Below are 19,489 nucleotides of genomic sequence, written 5' to 3' on the forward strand. Positions count from 1 at the left end.
TTAAAGAGAAAAGAGGGAAAGACAGCTTGCCTGTCACCTCTCAAGGGCTTAGGTTTTAGGACGAATATATCCTTCTATTGTCCCTATTTTTTCCAAAAATACAAAGAGGTTAAAGTGACGATACAATAATCAGCTATACATTTGACACTGAATGTATATTATTAGAGTTAAAGTTCAAATCCATGTTCTACTGCTTATTAATTGTAAAGTCTAAGGTAAATTACTGAATCTCTTTTTCAGTTTCTTAGCTAAAAATAAGAAATAATGAGTGTCTCCTTCATACTGTAAAGATCAAATTAAATAATTAAGTAAATTACTAACTTCAATGCCTCAAATATAGTAAACTTTCAAAATACAGTTTTAACAAAAACTTTTTCACGTTTTTATATACTTCCTACCAAAGTAAATTAAACAATATACAAATACTAGAAAAATTATGTAATCAGATTTATTTAAAATAAAATACCTGTCTTCTCAGAACTCCATTGTATCATCTCAAATAAAAGCAAACTAGCACATATTTTTCAGATAAGACAAAATTTTTCAGTCTCCCAAATTGTGTTTCCACTGTGTAAGTGTAAAGTTCTTCCTGATGTTTTGAATTGTTATAATTACTACCTAAGGCCTGAACAGGCAGTGGTGCAGTGGACAGAGCGTCGACCTGGGACCTCAAGGTTGCCAGCTTGAGCACAGGTTCACCAGCTTGAGCACAGGGTTGTTGGCTTGAGTGTGGAATCATAGACATGACCCCATAGTTGCTGGCTTAAGCCCAAAGGTCACTGGCTTGAGACCAAGGTTTCTGGCTTGAGCAAGAGATCACTGGCCCCATGGTCAAGGCATGTATGAGAAAGCAATCAATGAACAACCAAGATGCCGTACTATGAGTTGATGCTTTTCATCGCTCTCTTTTCCTATCTGTCCCTGTCTGTCCCTCTCTCTCCCACTTAAAAAAAAATCACTACTTATGTTACAAAAATAACAAAAAGATGAGCACTTGATTTCTGCAACATTACAATTGTGCCTTTTTCTCTACCATAAATTTCTATAAAGAGAGTAACAATAACTTCGCTGTATTCTGAAATTTTTTTAACTCTTTGCTTAGCAATTTCCTTTGCAAACTAAGGTACATGTTAATCAGTAATGTGAGAATCAACAATAAATTTCTTTGTGCCATTAATTATATGTTATATCCACAATACTAAGGCTCTAAACCAGTTAAAAGTACATCAAGTCCTTATATTTAATTAAAGAAAGCCTGTGGTCAATTATTTCGTGACCAGCAAATAATTTCCATAAATTCGGTGTTTTAAAGCTAAGAATTATATCAAATAGACCTTAGTTAAGCACATTCATCAATGTTATTTACTAAGACAATAACTTAGTGTTTACTGAACTCCAACTAACATAAAAAAGATTAACCAAATATACACATAATGTGCATGAAGTGATGTTTTTGTCAAATCCCCATAACATTCCATCCCTTAGATACAGATAGGCACTTTCCTTGAGCAAGGCCCACTTTGTATTTGACTTGACAGTAACACTCATGTTATCTTACGAAGATTTGGCTTTATTGCCAGAAGTCTTCAGCATATTGCCTAGCATCTAGTAACCTCTCAGTGTTTTAAAATGAAAAAGTAAGAGATAATACATCAAAAAGAAAATATGTATCAACGTAAAACTGCATTGTATTTGATTAAAAGCAATAAAGTTCAAACCTAATGTTATCATTCACATACTTGAGCATGAAAAGATTATCACTAGGACAATAAAAGAATACATCAGTTTTGGCAAAATAATTATAAAGAAGTCTCACAAATATGGTTTTACAGCCACTAGAGTAATAAAAGCCTGTTGATACAAGTATTCTTGAATTTAAGGAGTTCTGCATCTTATATTAAGGAATGAAGTCTAACCAAAACTTTCATAAGGCCAAATCTCTTAAGATCTATAAATATAGAATTAATCCTGATAGTAAGAGGAAAAACAAAAGTATAATTCAATTTTTTAAAGCAGTTTATTCTTTCTATGATATTCAATGCTTACTAACATTCACTCATGGGATAATTATCTGGTGAGTATCTTCAATATGCTGGCTATTATGGCAGTCTCCCTCTTATCTGCGGTTTAGCTTTCCATTACCCATAGTCAACCAAGGTTGTAAAGATTAAATAAAAAATTTCAGAAACAAACAATTCATAAGTTTTAAATTGTGCTGTTCTGAGTAGCATAATAAAATCCTGCACCATCCTACACCTTCTCTACTCAGGACATCAATCATCTTTTCGCACAGTGTGCCCAAGCTGCATATGGTACCCACCCGTTAGTCACTTAGTAGCTTATTGGTTATCAGATCAGCTATCAAGGTATCACAATGCTTGTGTTCAGGTAACCCTTTTAACAGCCTAACACTAGAGCATAATGCCTGTCATTCACCTCACTTCATCTCATTACGTAGGCACCGTATAGTCTCACATCATCACAGGAAGAATGCGTACAGTATATTATGAACACCTGAGAGAGACCATTCATGTAATTTTTCTTACAGTATATTGTTAAAATTGTTCTATTTTATTAATAGTTATTGTTGCTAATCTCTTACTGTGACTAATTTACAGATTATTCTTTTCCATAAGTATGTGATTTAGGAGAAAACAGCATATATAGTAGTAGAGGTGGTGAGAAATGGCTCTATCTTTAACATATATGCAAATCAAACAAGGAGTTAGAAAAGATAGCTGAGTTTAAAATTCTAGAAAGAAATTTGTACTGGAATATCATTTGGGGAGTTATTAGCATATAATGGTATTTAATTAAACTTTGGGATTTGGTAAGATCACCAAGTTGAGTGAGTACAGAGAGAAGGAAAGGGAAGAGAAGGACAGAGGACTGGGACACTTCTAGATTAAGAGATCAGGGGGGAAAAGGAACCTACAAAGGAGACTGAAAAGGTGTAACCAGTAAAGTAAGTGGAAAACCAAGAGAAGGTAGTACACTGGAAACCAAGGAAACAGCATAAATCAAGGAGGAAGGAAAATTTAACTGTCAAAAGCCGCAGGGATGTAAAGTGAGCCAAGTGGTGAGAATTCAGTATTGGATATAGTAACATGGAGAGCACTGGTGACATTAATAAGGGCAATCTGGGTGGAAGGAGGGAGAAATATATGATTTAAGAAGGGTAAAGAGAACAGGAGCAAAAGAATTGGACATACCAAGTATAGAAAACTCTTAAGAAATTCTACCACATGCTAGAAGTTCTGGCCAGAGCAATCAGACAAGACAAAGAAATAAAAGGCATCCATATCGGAAAAGAAGAAGTAAAGGTATCACTTTTTGCTGATGATATGATCCTATACATCGAAAACCCAAAGGACTCCACAAAAAGATTACTAGAAACAATAAACCAATACAGTAAGGTCGCAGGATACAAAATTAACATACAGAAGTCCATAGCCTTTCTATATGCCAACAATGAAATATTAGAAAACGAACTCAAAAAAATAATCCCCTTCACGATTGCAACAAAAAATATAAAATACCTAGGAATAAACATAACAAAGAATGTAAAGGACCTATATAAAGAAAACTACAAGGCATTGCTAAGAAAAATAGAAAAAGACACAATGAGATGGAAAAATATTCCTTGTTCTTGGATAGGAAGAATAAATATAATTAAAATGGCCATATTACCCAAAGTAATATATAAATTTAATGCAATTCCCATCAAAATTCCTAGGACATTTTTTAAAGAAATGGAACAAAAAATCATCAGATTTATATGGAACTATAAAAAACCCCGAATAGCCAAAGCAATCCTAAGGAAAAAGAATGAAGCTGGGGGCATTACAATACCTGACTTTAAACTATATTATAGGGCCACAATAATCAAAACTGCATGGTATTGGCAGAAAAATAGACACTCAGACCAATGGAACAGAATAGAAAGCCCAGAAATAAAACCACATATATATGGTCAAATAATCTTTGATAAAGGGGCCAACAACACACAATGGAGAAAAGAAAGCCTCTTCAACAAACGGTGTTGGGAAAACTGGAAAGCCACATGCAAAAGAATGGAACTCGACTACAGCCTGTCCCCGTGTACTAAAATTAATTCAAAATGGATCAAAGACCTAAATATAAGATCTGAAACAATAAAGTACATAGAAGAAAACATAGGTACTAAAATCATGGACCTGGGTTTTAAAGAACATTTTATGAACTTGACTCCAATGGCAAGAGAAGTGAAGGCAAAGATAAATGAATGGGACTACATTAGAATAAAAAGTTTTTGCTCAGCAAGAGAAACTGATATCAAAATAAACAGTCAGCCAACTAAATGGGAAATGATATTTTCAAACGACAGCTCAGATAAGGGCCTAATATCCAAAATTTACAAAGAACTCATAAAACTCAACAACAAACAAACAAACAATCCAATAAAAAAATGGGAAGAGGACATGAACAGACACTTCTCCCAGGAAGAAATACAAATGGCCAACAGATATATGAAAAGATGCTCAGCTTCATTAGTTATTAGAGAAATGCAAATCAAAACTACAATGAGATACCACCTCACCCCTGTTAGATTAGCTATTATCAACAAGACGGGTAATAACAAATGTTGGAGAGGCTGTGGAGAAAAAGGAACCCTCATACACTGTTGATGGGAATGCAAAGTAGTACAACCACTATGGAGGAAAGTATGGTGGTTCCTCAAAAAACTGCAAATAGAACTACCTTATGACCCAGCAATCCCTCTACTGGGTATATACCCCAAAACCTCAGAATCATTGATACGTAAAGACACATGTAGCCCCATGTTCATAGCAGCACTGTTCACAGTGGCCAAGACATGGAAACAACCAAAAAGCCCTTCAATAGAAGATTGGATAAAGAAGATGTGGCACACATACACTATGGAATACTACTCAACCATAAGAAATGATGACATTAGATCATTTATAGCAAAATGGTGGGATCTTTATAACATTATACGGAGTGAAATAAGTAAATCAGAAAAAAACAAGAACTACATGATTCCATACATTGGTGGAACATAAAAACGAGACTAAGAGACATGGACAAGAGTGTGGTGGTTACCAGGGGTGGGGGGAGGGAGGACGCAGGAGGGAGGGAGGGAGAGATTTAGGGGGAGGGGGAGGGGCACAGAGAAAACTAGATAGAGGGTGACGGAAGACAATCTGACTCTGGGCGAGGGGTATGCAACATAATTTAGTGACAAGATAACCTAGACATGTTTTCTTTGAATATATGTACCCTGAATTATTAATGTCATCCCATTAACATTAATAAAAATTTATAAAAAAAAAAAAAAGAAATTCTACCACAAAAGGTACCAGAGAAATGACAGAGGCCAGCAGCAGAAATACAATGGAGATTTTTTTCAATAAAAAATATAATAGTGTGCCTGCATAAGGATGGGATGATTTAGCAGACAGGGAGAAATATAATGCAGACAAGAGAGGAAAGAACTGCTGACCTAAGGATCTTGAGTAGGTAAGAGGAAATGGAGGTTGTGTACAAATGGACAGAATGGATTTAGAGAAGCAGATAGTTCATCTATGGCAGAGTAGTATTAGGTAGTAGTAGATGAGTATAGACAGGTAGATGTGATGGTAAATGTCTACCAAAATTTTCTTCTGATGGCTTCAATTTTCTCAATGAAGTAGAAAATAAGTGAGAAAGAGAATTGGTGGGGGGGGGGGGGTTAGGAGGCTTGAAGTAACAAAAGGTGGCATAAAACCCTTTTCTGGGAGAATAGAAAAGTAAATAGAATACAGAAATACATATCTATAATAACTGCTTGATAACATTAAGGGTTCTCTAAGGTTTTTGGTCTTTAATTTTGAATGAGGCCAGTCATCATGGTATTTCTCAAATCATGTTCAGTGGCATAGGTGGTGACATGGCAAAGGCAGTCAACTGGGTAAACTATGGGTTGAGGTTTATTCAAGCAAGTTAAATGAAGCAAGCAAAGGATGAGGGAATTGAGGGTTGATTGTAATTGGAGTAATTATAATGACTGATTGTAAAATTTTAGCTGGCTAACTAAATTGGAAGAAATAACATTAAGGGAGGAAAATACAGTATAAGAGTTAAGATCGAGTGATTGGAGGTTGTAGAGGAATAGAGAAATTGTTGGAATTGGGGTATGTACTAATGAGAAAACTAGGAGCTAATGATTAGAGAACAAAATAAAACTGAAATGATGAGGGATAAAGTTATTGGTAATGACAAGATCTAGGTTATGACGATGGTTGAGCAAGGTGAAAGACAAAACCCTAAAAGAAAAAGTTACTTAAATTTCTAGGCCAATAAAATCAGACTAAATGAAAAGCAGCTATAAATAAACTTCAAGACCCCTTATAATTTTTCAATAAAATAAAATTATATACTATTATTAGTAGCGATTATAAATAACTAAATGATAATCCAAAATAAAGGTACCTAGCAAAATTTTTGCAACAAAGAGAAAACATAAAAACCATTTAAATAAAACTTGATTCATGAAAGACTGTATAATCATAAAAAATTCTCATCTTATGATGGTTTTCTCAAAAGTTGATATAGCATCAAAAGTAAGTTCATGTCATGTCTCATTTTATAAACTACTTGAAAAAAGGCAAATAATCATTTCAATATATTTGAACCTGTGTTCTAAATCTTGATGTTGTAATTTATCAACTACATCATATAAAAGAAAACTAGAATTATACTAAGTGAGGTATAGTGCAAATCTTACAGAAACTAAGTCATTTTATTTTATTTTATTTTATTTGTATTTTTCTGAAGCTGGAAACGGGGAGAGACAGTCAGACAGACTCCCGCATGCGCCCGACCGGGATCCACCCGGCACGCCCACCAGGGGCCACGCTCTGCCCACCAGGGGCGACGCTCTGCCCACCAGGGGGCGATGCTCTGCCCCTCTGGGGCGTCGCTCTGCCGCGACCAGAGCCACTCTAGCCCTGGGGCAGAGGCCAAGGAGCCATCCCCAGTGCCCGGGCCATCTTTGCTCCAATGGAGCCTTGGCTACGGGAGGGGAAGAGAGAGACAGAGAGGAAGGAGGGGGGGGTGGAGAAGCAAATGGGCGCTTCTCCTATGTGCCCTGGCCGGGAATCGAACCCGGGTCCCCCGCACGCCAGGCCGACGCTCTTCCGCTGAGCCAACCGGCCAGGGCCAGAAACTGAGTCATTTTAAAAGTAAAATCTTGAAGAAAATGATGTCTTTAGTTTAATAGGTAAATTTCTTATAATTCACTAATCAGATACATTCTACTAAAGAACTATATTTTATAATATATAAATAATGCTAAATATACTACTTCTATTATAATGAGATATGACCAAAAAGAAAGACAAAGATAAAAACTTAAGTTCTTTTCCTAAACATGGACATGTGGGGTGAGGCTATGTTTTTGATCTGTGAGAAATCATTTAAAAATTGCTTAGAAGTTAATTTAAAATAAGCAATGCTTACTGTTCATTAGAAGCTTCTGAAAATGTAAAATTTCTGTAACTATATGAATAGATATAAGTAGTTCTGATGTCTCTGATCAATATTCAAGTATTTCATCTAACAAACAAACGAACGAACCCAGATCTTAAAAAAATATTCTATTGTAGTTCAGGCTAAGTGTTAAACACAAATCCTAGAATGTGTTAGTATTTCTTCCTCATATCCTTATTACCAGACTAAAATGCCAAAGAAACATTGGCTATGATTCCATAACAACAATTATCTTCCTCCTTTTCAATAGCAAATGTATTTAAATTTGAAATGGTTTGGTAAAAACAGAACATGACACAGTTTCTTGGCCTTAGTATTACTGTTCTTTTGTCCAGCTTGTTTAAACTCTTGAGTTATTTTTGTACTTTATATAAGGAAAGGGAATAGCTATTTGTTTCTTAAGTACATTTCTTTGGGTAATAAAAATTAATGCTTTTGTTCACAGTGGCCAGGATATGGAAACAACCAAAAAGCCCGTCAATAGATGACTGGATAAAGAAGATGTGGCACATATACACTATGGAATACTACTCAGCCATAAGAAATGATGACATCGGAACATTTACAGCAAAATGGTGGGATCTTGATAACATGATACGAAGTGAAATAAGTAAATCAGAAAAAAACAGGAACTGCATTATTCCATATGAAGGTGGGACATAAAAGTGAGACTAAGAGACATTGATAAGAGTGTGGTGGTTGGGGGGGGGGAGGGAGAGGTAAAGGGGGAGGGGCACAAAGAAAACTAGATAGAAGGTGACAGAGGACAATCTGACTTTGGGTGATGGGTATGCAACATAATTGAACGACAAGATAACCTGGACTTGTTATCTTTGAATATATGTATCCTGATTTATTGATGTCACCCCATTAAAAAAATAAAATTATTTAAAAAAATTAATGCTTTAAATAAATATAGCTAGATTTAAACTAGCTGGCATCTCCCTTATTATCTGGGATAAATATTAACCACCATTAAATAAATCATATTATTCTAATCCTGGTGTATCCTACATAGTTTTTCATAAGAAATGTAGCTTGATTATCAATCAAGGCTAATTACTGTTCTTGATATTTTTTTGTTGAAGAATGACATATATTTTACATCAGTGATATGTCCCTTCTACACAGCAGTCACATGGCTGTTTGAATTCTGTAAAAAATCATTTTTTACATGATGAAATATCAGATAGACAAAAGTGAGTAGTAGTGACTGTTCATCCTGGAAACAGTTTTAAATTTGATAGATTTTTTTTAAGCAGAGTGCACAAACCAGTTTGTAATGGCAAGCATATTTAATAGAAACAGGAAATACTTAGCGTTTATTGATGGAATAGAAATGTACAATTTGTTGCTTACGACTAACTCAAATACATTTTAAAATTAAGAATAAATTAAAACATGGGGACATTTTTCATTTATTCATGAACTAAAAATCAAGTTTATAGACACTATCTTCAGTTTACCTTACTGCCGATGATTGACCGTACTTCATCATCTGGTGACGTGGGAGTCCCAGATATATCTGGGTTACTATTACTAAGGCTCCGAGAACGATTTAAATTAAGGCTTGCAGGTCTCACAGCAGATCTAGCCATTGTGGCATAATGCACTGATCCTCCTAAACCCCCAGGACCTAGAGTTGTATATAAAACATCACATAATTAAATAAAAAAAATTAGTCAAGAAAGGACCTGAAAATTAATCTCTGCTACTTTATAAAGTTTCACAAAGACATGAATTGTTTTTGTTCATAAATGAAAAATACTATAAATAAGAAAGAAAAACACTCAAGACCTAATGATAGATTCACAAAGATATTCTATTTTCCAACAGTTGGCAAAACCATATAAATTGTAAATACAATTCTCTTCAATGTTTCTATGATTATGGATTACATGTATAATAAAAAACTAAAGTAGCAGAAAAGATTCACACACATTACCTTTACTTAGATAAAGGTGTATCTAGGACCCAAAATACTCCATTTATGTCTCTTCTTTCTTCCCTACCCCTTCTTGCTTTGCCCCTTGATACAGTTACTAGAGGGACAGTCAATTTACTGTCAACATCTCTTGAATGAGATTATGCTTTATTTCTCTATTTTCATCAGTGACAATTTGAACTATAACAAAATGACACCTTTTAGAATATACATATAAAAAACGTAAAGATATTCTTCTAAGAGTCTATCCCATATAAAAAGCAAAAAATAATCTTTTGTCTAAAATCATTCCTGACACTATCATTCAACTATGTTCTATAAACATAAAAATAGCCAGCAATTGTATACATAATTTCTCCATTTTTTTAATTTAAAGAAATCTTTCTGAATGTCATATATATAAAGAACACATACCTGTCAACTAATTACAAGTCTTTCAGGTAAGCATATAAAAAAGATGTTTTGCACAATCTGTGGTATTGCAACAGTGTACTGAATGAAAGTGTAAATGGAGGAGTATTATATCAATATATATAGCCCATAATCATTTACACACTCAAAGCCTCAAGTACTATAATTTAAAAAATCAGGATAGAATATTATGAACCAGAATATTAGTCAATTACTACTGTTTTTGCAATTGAGAAAAATGAGATAAAACTCAAGAGTCAGATTACTGTTATGCTTAGCTTTCATAATGTCATAATTATTTGTCTCCATTACTAAAGCTAACCTTCCTAATTGCTAAAAAGAGCACTTACCATTATCACTAATGATGAATGATGATTCATACAGACAAAGATGTGAGCAGGTTGAAAGGTATGTACAACATAACTAACTGAACAACTAAAGAGTTATTCAAACTAAGATATCCACATCCTCCACCACCACCATCATATAAAAAACAAGTAACTACTTTGGGCTCTAATGTTCTGAAAGGCTGTAGTGTCAATTTATTAGCAATGGAGAAATCAGAACTTTTCTAGAGAATAATCTTTTATACTGTTATAGGTCTCACACCATTATCAAGGAATGACTAGCCCTCCACATTTCTTCTTAAACATCCGATAGCACTCCAGTGACATATGGAACACTCCTTTTATCTTAACAGGAAATGATGAAATGCTTCCAGAGACACACAAAGTTATTTTCAAAGTTCATTTCCAAAAATTAATTCAAGCAAGATATCTCTAACTCAAATTTAAATAAGCTATGTAAATAATGATGCTTTAAAATGTAACTTATTAACTTCAGCACCTAGTATAATTCACAGCATTTAGCAGGCATTCAATAAGTGTTTTCGGTTCATAGTAAAAATAAAATACCTGGTGATGGTGAATTAGGGTAAGTATTTGGTAAGCGAAAAACATAATAGATATATGATGCAAGAAGGCTGTTCCTGCCGTGCTGGTCATGGTTTCCATCCAGATTTCTGTGAAGCCGATTTATAATGGATGCCATCGCTTCAAAAGATGCTTGACCTAAATTAACTTTTAAAGAGGAGAAAAATATTTTTGCACTTTTATACTGTAAGTTCCAAAATGATCAAGGTTTTGTCATCTCCCTATGCATTAAGTATAGTGATTATACACAGTAATTGTATAAAGATACTTGATGTTGATTTTTCAAATTTCTTTTTCAATTACAGTTGACACACAATATTATACTAGTTCCAGGTGTACATCATAGTGATTAAACAATTTGATGTTGATTTTAATGTTTATCTTGTATTAGATGAATCAAAATTTCTTTTTCTAAACAAAATGAGAAAAACTCATTTTACTACTTTAACTTGAAAATCATATGGGTTTGCTTAGTCAAAAAACAAAACATCGCCCTACAGGTACCTACAATTTTGTAAAACAATATAAAACACATATAAAAAAGAAATCTATCTTGGATATCACCTTTGAGAAGTAAATTTTCATTTTAAAGATGACTTTGAAAACCTACATAGCATATAAGAAGAATGTGACTTTTGCTTAAAAAATTCAAAAATATTAACAATAAAAGTAGATTATTTAAAATATCAATTTAAGATAATAAGAAAATAGTGAATAAGCAACTTGATTAAAATGAGTGAATCTATAAATGGATTAGAAGAGGCTAGAAGAATAGAAGAACACGCTGAGGTAAGACTATAACAGCATTTTAAACATCAGACCGAGCAATACCTACCCAGTCATTCTAGTCAGTATATAACATGAATTTTGCAAAAACTGGGAAATTCTGGTAGCACACTGAATAAATGGGTAAACCAAACAGCCATTTTAAGCAACAGAGTTTCTGATTCCATGATTTATTTATTCAAGACAGAAAATTATGAACAGATAATGAGGCCAATTAAATTTCCTATAAGTAGGATAATCAGCTAAAGTGGTCATTTTAGGGAGATTTATCTACATATACTGAACTGGAAGAGAAAGAGACTAGAAGCAGAGAAACCTAAGTGGGGTATAGCAATCCTACTTGGGTTCCTAGTTAATTTCTTTTCCTCATAGTAGCTACTCCAAACTATCAGAATCCTCTTCAAAATTCACATCCACCTTACACCCTTCTCTGCCATCCTGTCTTTAACTCTCAGAAATGTATAAAACATTCAAGTCCTCAAGCTTTTCCTACCACTTAGTCAGAATCAAGCATTTTACTTCCTTTCCAAAAGGAAGCAGTGTTTTTCTCCTACACAGAATGATCTACCTCCCTTCACTTTTGTCCCACAGACGTGCTCTCACACTCCTATATTTTTTCTCCCCCTGCCTCCACAACTACTTCTCAAAGCACATAAACATGCTCCAGTCTCTCCATTCTTATACTCTGATTAACCTTGCTTCCTCTTCCAACAATCTTTAAAGAGAAGTACACGCTTTTTGTATTGTTTTCATCATCTACTATTCACTACTTCATTCTTTGTAATCTGGTTTCTACTTGGGCTATTTGACTAAAACAATTCTTGTAATTTCACCACTGGACACATCTTAAGTACAGTACAGCATTTTTCAACTGATGTGCTGTCGCACACTGGTGCCACAAGAATTTTTAAAACAAGCAATGCCTGACTTTTCCTTTAGATTGTCAAATTAAAAAAATGACAACAGACAACATAACAATAGTCATCTGGTGTAAACGAGTCAGAATTACACCTAATTTTTTTTTCAGATTGGCAAAAACTACAATGTAGTTTTTGGTGTGGTGCAGAAATTTTAGTAATTACTTTATGTGTGTCATAAGATGAAAAAGATTGAAAATCGCTAGTATGGTAGATAAGAGGGGGACTCTGGAGTCAGTTGCTTGGTTATTAAATCCTTAGGCAAATTTTTTAAGTATTGTGTTCATCACTTTACCCATTCATGAAATGATGGCACTAATGATACCTATACCCATAGCTATGAGGATTTCATACTATAAATAAAACACATAGTACTCTTCCTGGTATATAGTAAATGCTATGCAAATGTTTTTTACTATTATTATTATTATTTTACTTATAGAATCTACAACGTTAACATCTTTTCCATAAAATCTTCTCCTATGACTTCCAAAATATCTCTTAACCTACCCTCTCTTTTCCATCCTACTATCACCTCTCTTTTATCAGGACCTAGTAGATTTTATATGAACTATTACAAGATTCCCAATTTCTCTCCCTGACTCTGGATAGTCCCACTTTTAAGCCACTTCCATGCAACAGTTATCTCTACAAAAGCCAAACCAGGTCATGTTACTTCCCTAATTAATACCAGACCCTTCAAAGGCTACTGATCCTTACAGAATCATACTCCCAATTCTCTAAAATGTCATGAAGGATTCTATGTCATCTCCCCCGCCACTTAACATCTCTAATCACCCACCTTCCACTTTATAAATTACTTGTAATTCACCCAACATTTCCAGGTTCATCTGTGCACTATCATATGCTATTTCATGTTCCTGGACTAGTTACTTACCTGTCAGACTCCTATTCATCTTTAAGTGCTTGACCCAAAATTACTTCTACTTACAAGTCTCTCCTAAAAAAATCCCAAGGCATTGAATACTCCTCTCCCACTTAACACAAAATTTCTATAACAGGTTAGCTAAAATTTCTTACAATCTCAACTACTTTGCTGGACTTAGGTGGAAGATGTTAGCAAAAGTAGAGGAGTAAATTTTGGGAAAAGGATGGGAAATAAAAATACCTTTCCTTCTAAAATACAGAAGAAGAAAAGAATATAGAGATTTTGGGTTAATGCAGGAAAGAACAGTTGTATTAAATAGCGGATAGCAAGTGAGTGAAAATGTGGAGTAGTATATTATATGTCATATAAATGCACCATGATTTATGTTTTCCTGGTTTCCTAACTAGTCTATGAGAGCCTAAAAATCAGGGACCATGCCTTGGATAGTGCCTACCAGTGTCCAGGTACATAGTACGTGCTTAAAAATATTTGGTGAGCATACTATTCAGCCATAAGAAATGATGACATCGGATCACTTACAACAAAATGGTGGGATCTTGATAACATTATATGAAGTGAAATAAGTAAATCAGAAAAAAACAAGAACTGCAGGATTCTACACATTGGTGGGACATAAAAACGAGACTAAGAGACATGGGCAAGAGTGTGGTGGTTATGGGGGGTGGGGGGAGGGAAGGAGGGAGAGGGGGAGGGGGAGGGGCACAAAGAAAACTAGATAGAAGGTGACGGAGGACAATCTGACTTTGGGTGATGGGTATGCAACATAATTGAATGACAAGATAACCTGGACATGTTTTCTTTGAATATATGTACCGTGATTTATTGATGTTACCCCATTAAAATTAATAAAAATTTATTTATTAAAAAAAATATTTGGTGAGTAAATAAATTAATTTCCATAATTTGAATAGAGTCTACATCACATATTTTATAAAAAACAAAAGAAAGTTATCATTTTTTGGCTTTAGAAATAAGTAAATAACAACTCCCCCCCCCCCAATAAAATGCAATCCTTATAGATAGAAAGCAGAAATCATGGTTCTATTTCTACAGAAGCTAAGAATACCAAATTATAAATTTTATGATTCCTCAAACATAAGTTACCTATTTGGCCAGCAATGACAGGAGGTCTAACAACTAAAAGTATCAGTTTATCAAGCAGAAGATGAAGAAATCGGACCACTGGTTCCAACTGAGATGAATTCAACGCTGAAATACTGCTCTTCAATTCACTTTCTAAGTTATTTTCCATGATTCGCATGTCTCCAATTCGGACTGGGAACATGTGTTCATCCAGAGCATTGACCAGAGCAAAAAACTTGTCAAGATAAGGATCCTAAAACAAAGGATAAACAAAAGCACTGAACCATGATCACTCTATAAATTCCTTAAACTATGAAGCACTAATAAAATATTTCATATTAATTGATAATACAAAAAAAGTACATATCTGTATATATGAACATGATTTCCTATTAAACTCTATATCTATAGGGTGGAGCAGAAGTAGGTTTATATATTTGTTCATATAAAAAATAATACAATTAATAAATAATAATACAAGAATAAACTCCATGTTTTGCCTATTCACAACTGTAAACCTACTTCTGTTCCACCTTGTATTTTCATTTATTATTGTAAAGTAACCACTGCACATACTATTATTTAAGAAATCTATTGAGAATAATTAAGAAACTTCATATACTAATTACTCAAGAAATCTACTAAAAATAATTACAGATATTTTTCCAGTATGAATATGCCTTATTGATTTAGAACTCAATTATTATTTTGATAGGTTTGCTAGTAACCTACCTGTGCCCATTATTAATTTATTGTCTCTCTGCTTCATCCACACCCACCCTGTCTGCCACATTTGTAACACTGGAGCTCCACTTCTTCTTTGTCAAGTGGCTTGTGGTTAGGCTCTGACAAGAGATGGGAAGCAGTTTGCGAGGCCCAAGGAATTAGCAGGGACCTTTCTTGTTCCTGTTTGTGTTCCTGATGGTGACTAGATGTGAATGCTATGGCTCAGAGGTGCGGGACACGGGCAGCAGCGTCCACCACAGTAATGGTGACTCTCATAGCTCCACATCAGGTGCCCTCCCCCAAGTTTCTCCAATACCAAAGCATAGCAGGCCGTGTGTTCCTGCAGAAGGGGATTCATGGTCTGATTCTCAGCCTTTAGGATCCTCTTCTAGGTTTCTAAGTTGCTTCCTTATCCTTTTCTGCTTTTGCTTCCTTTGTTAGAATCATAGAATTCTCTTTTACCCCAACTAGTAGTGAATCAACTATAACCTAGTTAATTTTTATATATGTTTTCTCATTCAAATTACTGGCAGTTTCCACCTCCCTCCTGACTAAACCCAGACTATTATTTAGTCTCCTCTACACTGACAGAACCAGTCTTACTGAAAGCAGTAAGTGCCTAGTCCCAGACTACATGCTTGCTCTCCCAGCCTCCAGTGTACCTAAAGATGATCATGTGCTATAGTGCTAACCAATGAGCTGTGAACAAAAGCCTGTTGGAACACTGGGAAAACTTTCACTTAGTTAACAAAAATACATTTTAAGAAAAGTTTGTAATGCTGAACAACTTCACATTTATAATCCTAATATTGTTATAATATATATATATATATGTTTTAAATGAGTGAGAAATAATTCTATGGAGTTCTAACTATATATCCAATAAATTTTAGAGACCTATAAGCAAAGTATACATCCTATGAAACATTTATTGTCTTCAATTGATCCTTTAAAAAAGATTACAATACATGATGAAATTGTTTTACACAGTTACAAAATTTATATACTTTTGAGTATTAGTCATCAGGACTGTGAAGGCCAGGGTGCTACATAGCCAATTTCCACTTTATTCTCCCCTACATTATATAACTTCTAAATCATCTATATAACATATATTGTCCCAAATCCTTTTTTGTCACATAAGGACAACATAGGGATCTGCCTCCACAAAAACAAAGTCAGGAGTAAAATATAAATATATTACCAACCCTAAAAAGAGAAAACTGCCTGACCTGTGGTGGCGCAGTGGATAAAGCGTCGACCTGGAGCGCTAAGGTCACCAGTTCAAAACCCTGGACTTGTTCGGTCAAGGCACATATGGGAGTTGATGCTTCTTGCTCCTCCCTCCCCTTTCTCTCTCTCTCTCTCTCTCTCCCTATCTCTCTCTTAAAATGAATTAAAAAAAATAAAAGAAAACTAATAATGATTATAGGAATAAAATAAAGCATGAAAAATAATGTACCTGTTTACTTAAGAACACACATATTGTGATACCAAAAATACTTCTATTAAGGGAAAGAATATGTTTCAACTGTCACTCTTATCATTATCAGAAGAATAAGAACTACGGGAAACAGGACAAATTCAGTAACAGAAGTGGAAAAAATCCACTGGAGCCATTCTTGAACTGGGAATCTACCTGTGGACTGCTAACTAAAGCCTTTTCTCGTTATTGTTTTAAAACATAATGTATAAGTGCTAGGTTTTCTTCTTTTTCCCTATCTCACTGTGCAGAAAAGAGTTAACATAGGGAACTTAGACTACTATCATTGGAAAGGTCTGCTCACAAGGGTAAGCTTTGGCGGGCATTTGGGAAGTTGGATTTTAGGAAGGTTCATACTAATAAGGATGGCTCCCCTTAGCAAGCTCCCAAAGATACTTCTTTCAAGTTTCCTATTTAGGTTAGAAATCACCATCTACCTGGACTCTAAACTCTAAAGTACTCAAGTTCCTTCATAATCTGTTATCAGTCTGGTCTATGACACTCATCTATCATGATTTCCCATGCACTTTTAATTGCATTCACACCAGATGGTATTTGCCCATCTGTAAACAGATTGCTGTCTCTTTGCACTTGCTTTTTACCTTCAAATGGCCTACCTTCTCCATGTGTGGTAAAAGTCTAGTTACCAATGCAATGCCTCAGTTCCCAGCAAAAAAGACAACTCTCTCCTCTGTACTTGATTTAGTTCATACTACTAACACAGTACTATTTTTTATTGCATTGGAATTATTTTTACATTCCCCCTATTGTAAGGTCCTTTAACAGAATTCTCTTTCTTTGACAGGCAGCAACATCCCTGACCTCAAGGAAGCTTACAGTGTAACGAGAGAGAGAACCAATAAACAAATGTATATGTATGTATATGTACACATGCACACACACACAGAAAGAGTGAGAGAAAGTGAAAGTGTGAGAGTGCTTGAAAGCAAAAGGCAGTGTTAAGTGCAGGGTAAGACAATACAGAGAAATGGGGCTGCTCTGTTTAAGAGTCACCAGAGAAGCCCTCTCTGAGGTAAGGAAAAGCCTTAATGAAGAGAGGTCAAGTGAAGGTCAAGAGAAAAAGCATTTCAGCTACAGAATGAGTACATGTAAAGGCTTTAGAGAGAGCTTGGCTTTTTTGAAAAATACAGTGAAGAATATGGAGTATGATCCCCAAGAACTCTTTCCATTTGAAATACTTGAGTCTATAAGAAATGAAATATTTTGGATGATGCACTTTGAACTCTAAAGTACTGCTATGTACCAGAAACTCAGGGAGAAAAATCACTTAATTGTTCAAAATAAAGTTAATAACATTTTGAAAAGTAAAGTATTTGCTTTTGTTGACATTAACATTTTGATGATAAAAAATAACTTCTAAATCTATACGCAATTTTAACGTGACTTATACTCCCATAAGTTCTACAGCAAATAACAAAACTGATTTTAAGTACTAGACAATAAGTTCAATTCATTCAAGTGAAATTTGATTGTAAAAATTAAAACTCACTTACTTGTGTATGAATAGATGAAACAGCAACAACTTCAACATTAAAAACACCTTTGTGATTGTCTACCCATTTCATGCCAGGTAGAGGAACCTGTAAGATATAAAATTCAATGATCACATGTGCCCAAATTGATTATGAACTATGAAAACAAATTTAAACATTACAATATCTCAATGAATAAATATTTTGTGAAATATATTTTTATGCATTGTAAGTAAATGGAAAATATGTATTATTCTTATTACAAAATTAGTATTTCCTACAAAATAATTAAAAGGCTCAAAGAGTAAAAAGCAGAAAATATGCACTCAAAATTCTATCTTCCCAGCAACATATTCTTTTATATAATTCCAAATCCTCCTCTATACAAATATCTTTTTATATACACCCTTACATAAGTGGTAACAAAGATATATATATATATATTTTTTTTTTGTATTTTTCTGAAGCTGGAAACGGGGAGAGACAGTCAGACAGACTCCCGCATGCGCCCAACAGGGATCCACCCGGCACGCCAACCAGGGGGCGATGCTCTGCCCATCCAGGGCGTCGCTCTGTCATGACCAGAGCCACTCTAGCGCCTGCGGCAGAGGCCAAGGAGCCATCCCCAGCGCCCGGGCCATCTTTGCTCCAATGGAGCCTCAGCTAAGGGAGGGGAAGAGAGAGACAGAGAGGAAGGAGAGGGGGAGGGGTGGAGAAGCAGATGGGCGCTTCTCCTGTGTGCCCTGGCCGGGAATCGAACCTGGGACTTCTGCACACCAGGCCGACGCTCCACCACTGAGCCAACTGGCCAGGGCCACAAAGATATTTTTTGCAACCCCTTCTACACATATTACATTTTGAATCTCTTTTCATGTCCACAATATCACTTTAATGATTTATAATAATCTATTTCCTTTATTTTAAACACTTCTGTTATGTTTCTTTAAAATTTATTTATTGATTTCAATGGGACAGGAAGGATGGGAAGAGACAGACAAAAACCATGATCTGCTCCTCTATGTGCTCTGACTGGAGATTGAACCTGCAACCTTTGCATATGGGGACAGTGCTCTAACCAACCACGGTATTTTTTTTGGTGAGGAATTAATTGAAATTATATAATAAAATCTTACTTTTAAAAGCAATTACATCAGTTCTCTCTATTCTTCCTGCTAAGTACTGCTAAAAAATCCCTGAACATGATACATAAAATAAACATAAAGACTGAAAGGTAGACAGAAGAATGCAGGCAGGCTAGGGACCCCAGAATGGG

The 19,489-nt window shown here is 34.8% G+C and overlaps 1 protein-coding gene across 2 annotated transcripts in view; it reads right to left on the minus strand.

Annotated features, from left to right (window-relative positions):
• DOCK7 (dedicator of cytokinesis 7) overlaps nt 1–19,489 on the minus strand; it is a 242,981-nt gene that overhangs the window by 102,724 nt on the left and 120,768 nt on the right. For both annotated transcript variants that reach the window (XM_066376450.1, XM_066376451.1), the window contains exons 19-22: nt 18,238–18,324; nt 14,536–14,767; nt 10,801–10,965; nt 8,997–9,166 (exon numbers count right to left, since the gene is read on the minus strand). In XM_066376450.1, the coding sequence (XP_066232547.1) occupies nt 8,997–9,166; nt 10,801–10,965; nt 14,536–14,767; nt 18,238–18,324 (654 nt within the window). The remainder of the gene's footprint in view (nt 1–8,996; nt 9,167–10,800; nt 10,966–14,535; nt 14,768–18,237; nt 18,325–19,489) is intronic.

This window comes from Saccopteryx leptura, chromosome 3 (assembly GCF_036850995.1).
Source record: "Saccopteryx leptura isolate mSacLep1 chromosome 3, mSacLep1_pri_phased_curated, whole genome shotgun sequence".
Taxonomy (NCBI): domain Eukaryota; kingdom Metazoa; phylum Chordata; class Mammalia; order Chiroptera; family Emballonuridae; genus Saccopteryx; species Saccopteryx leptura.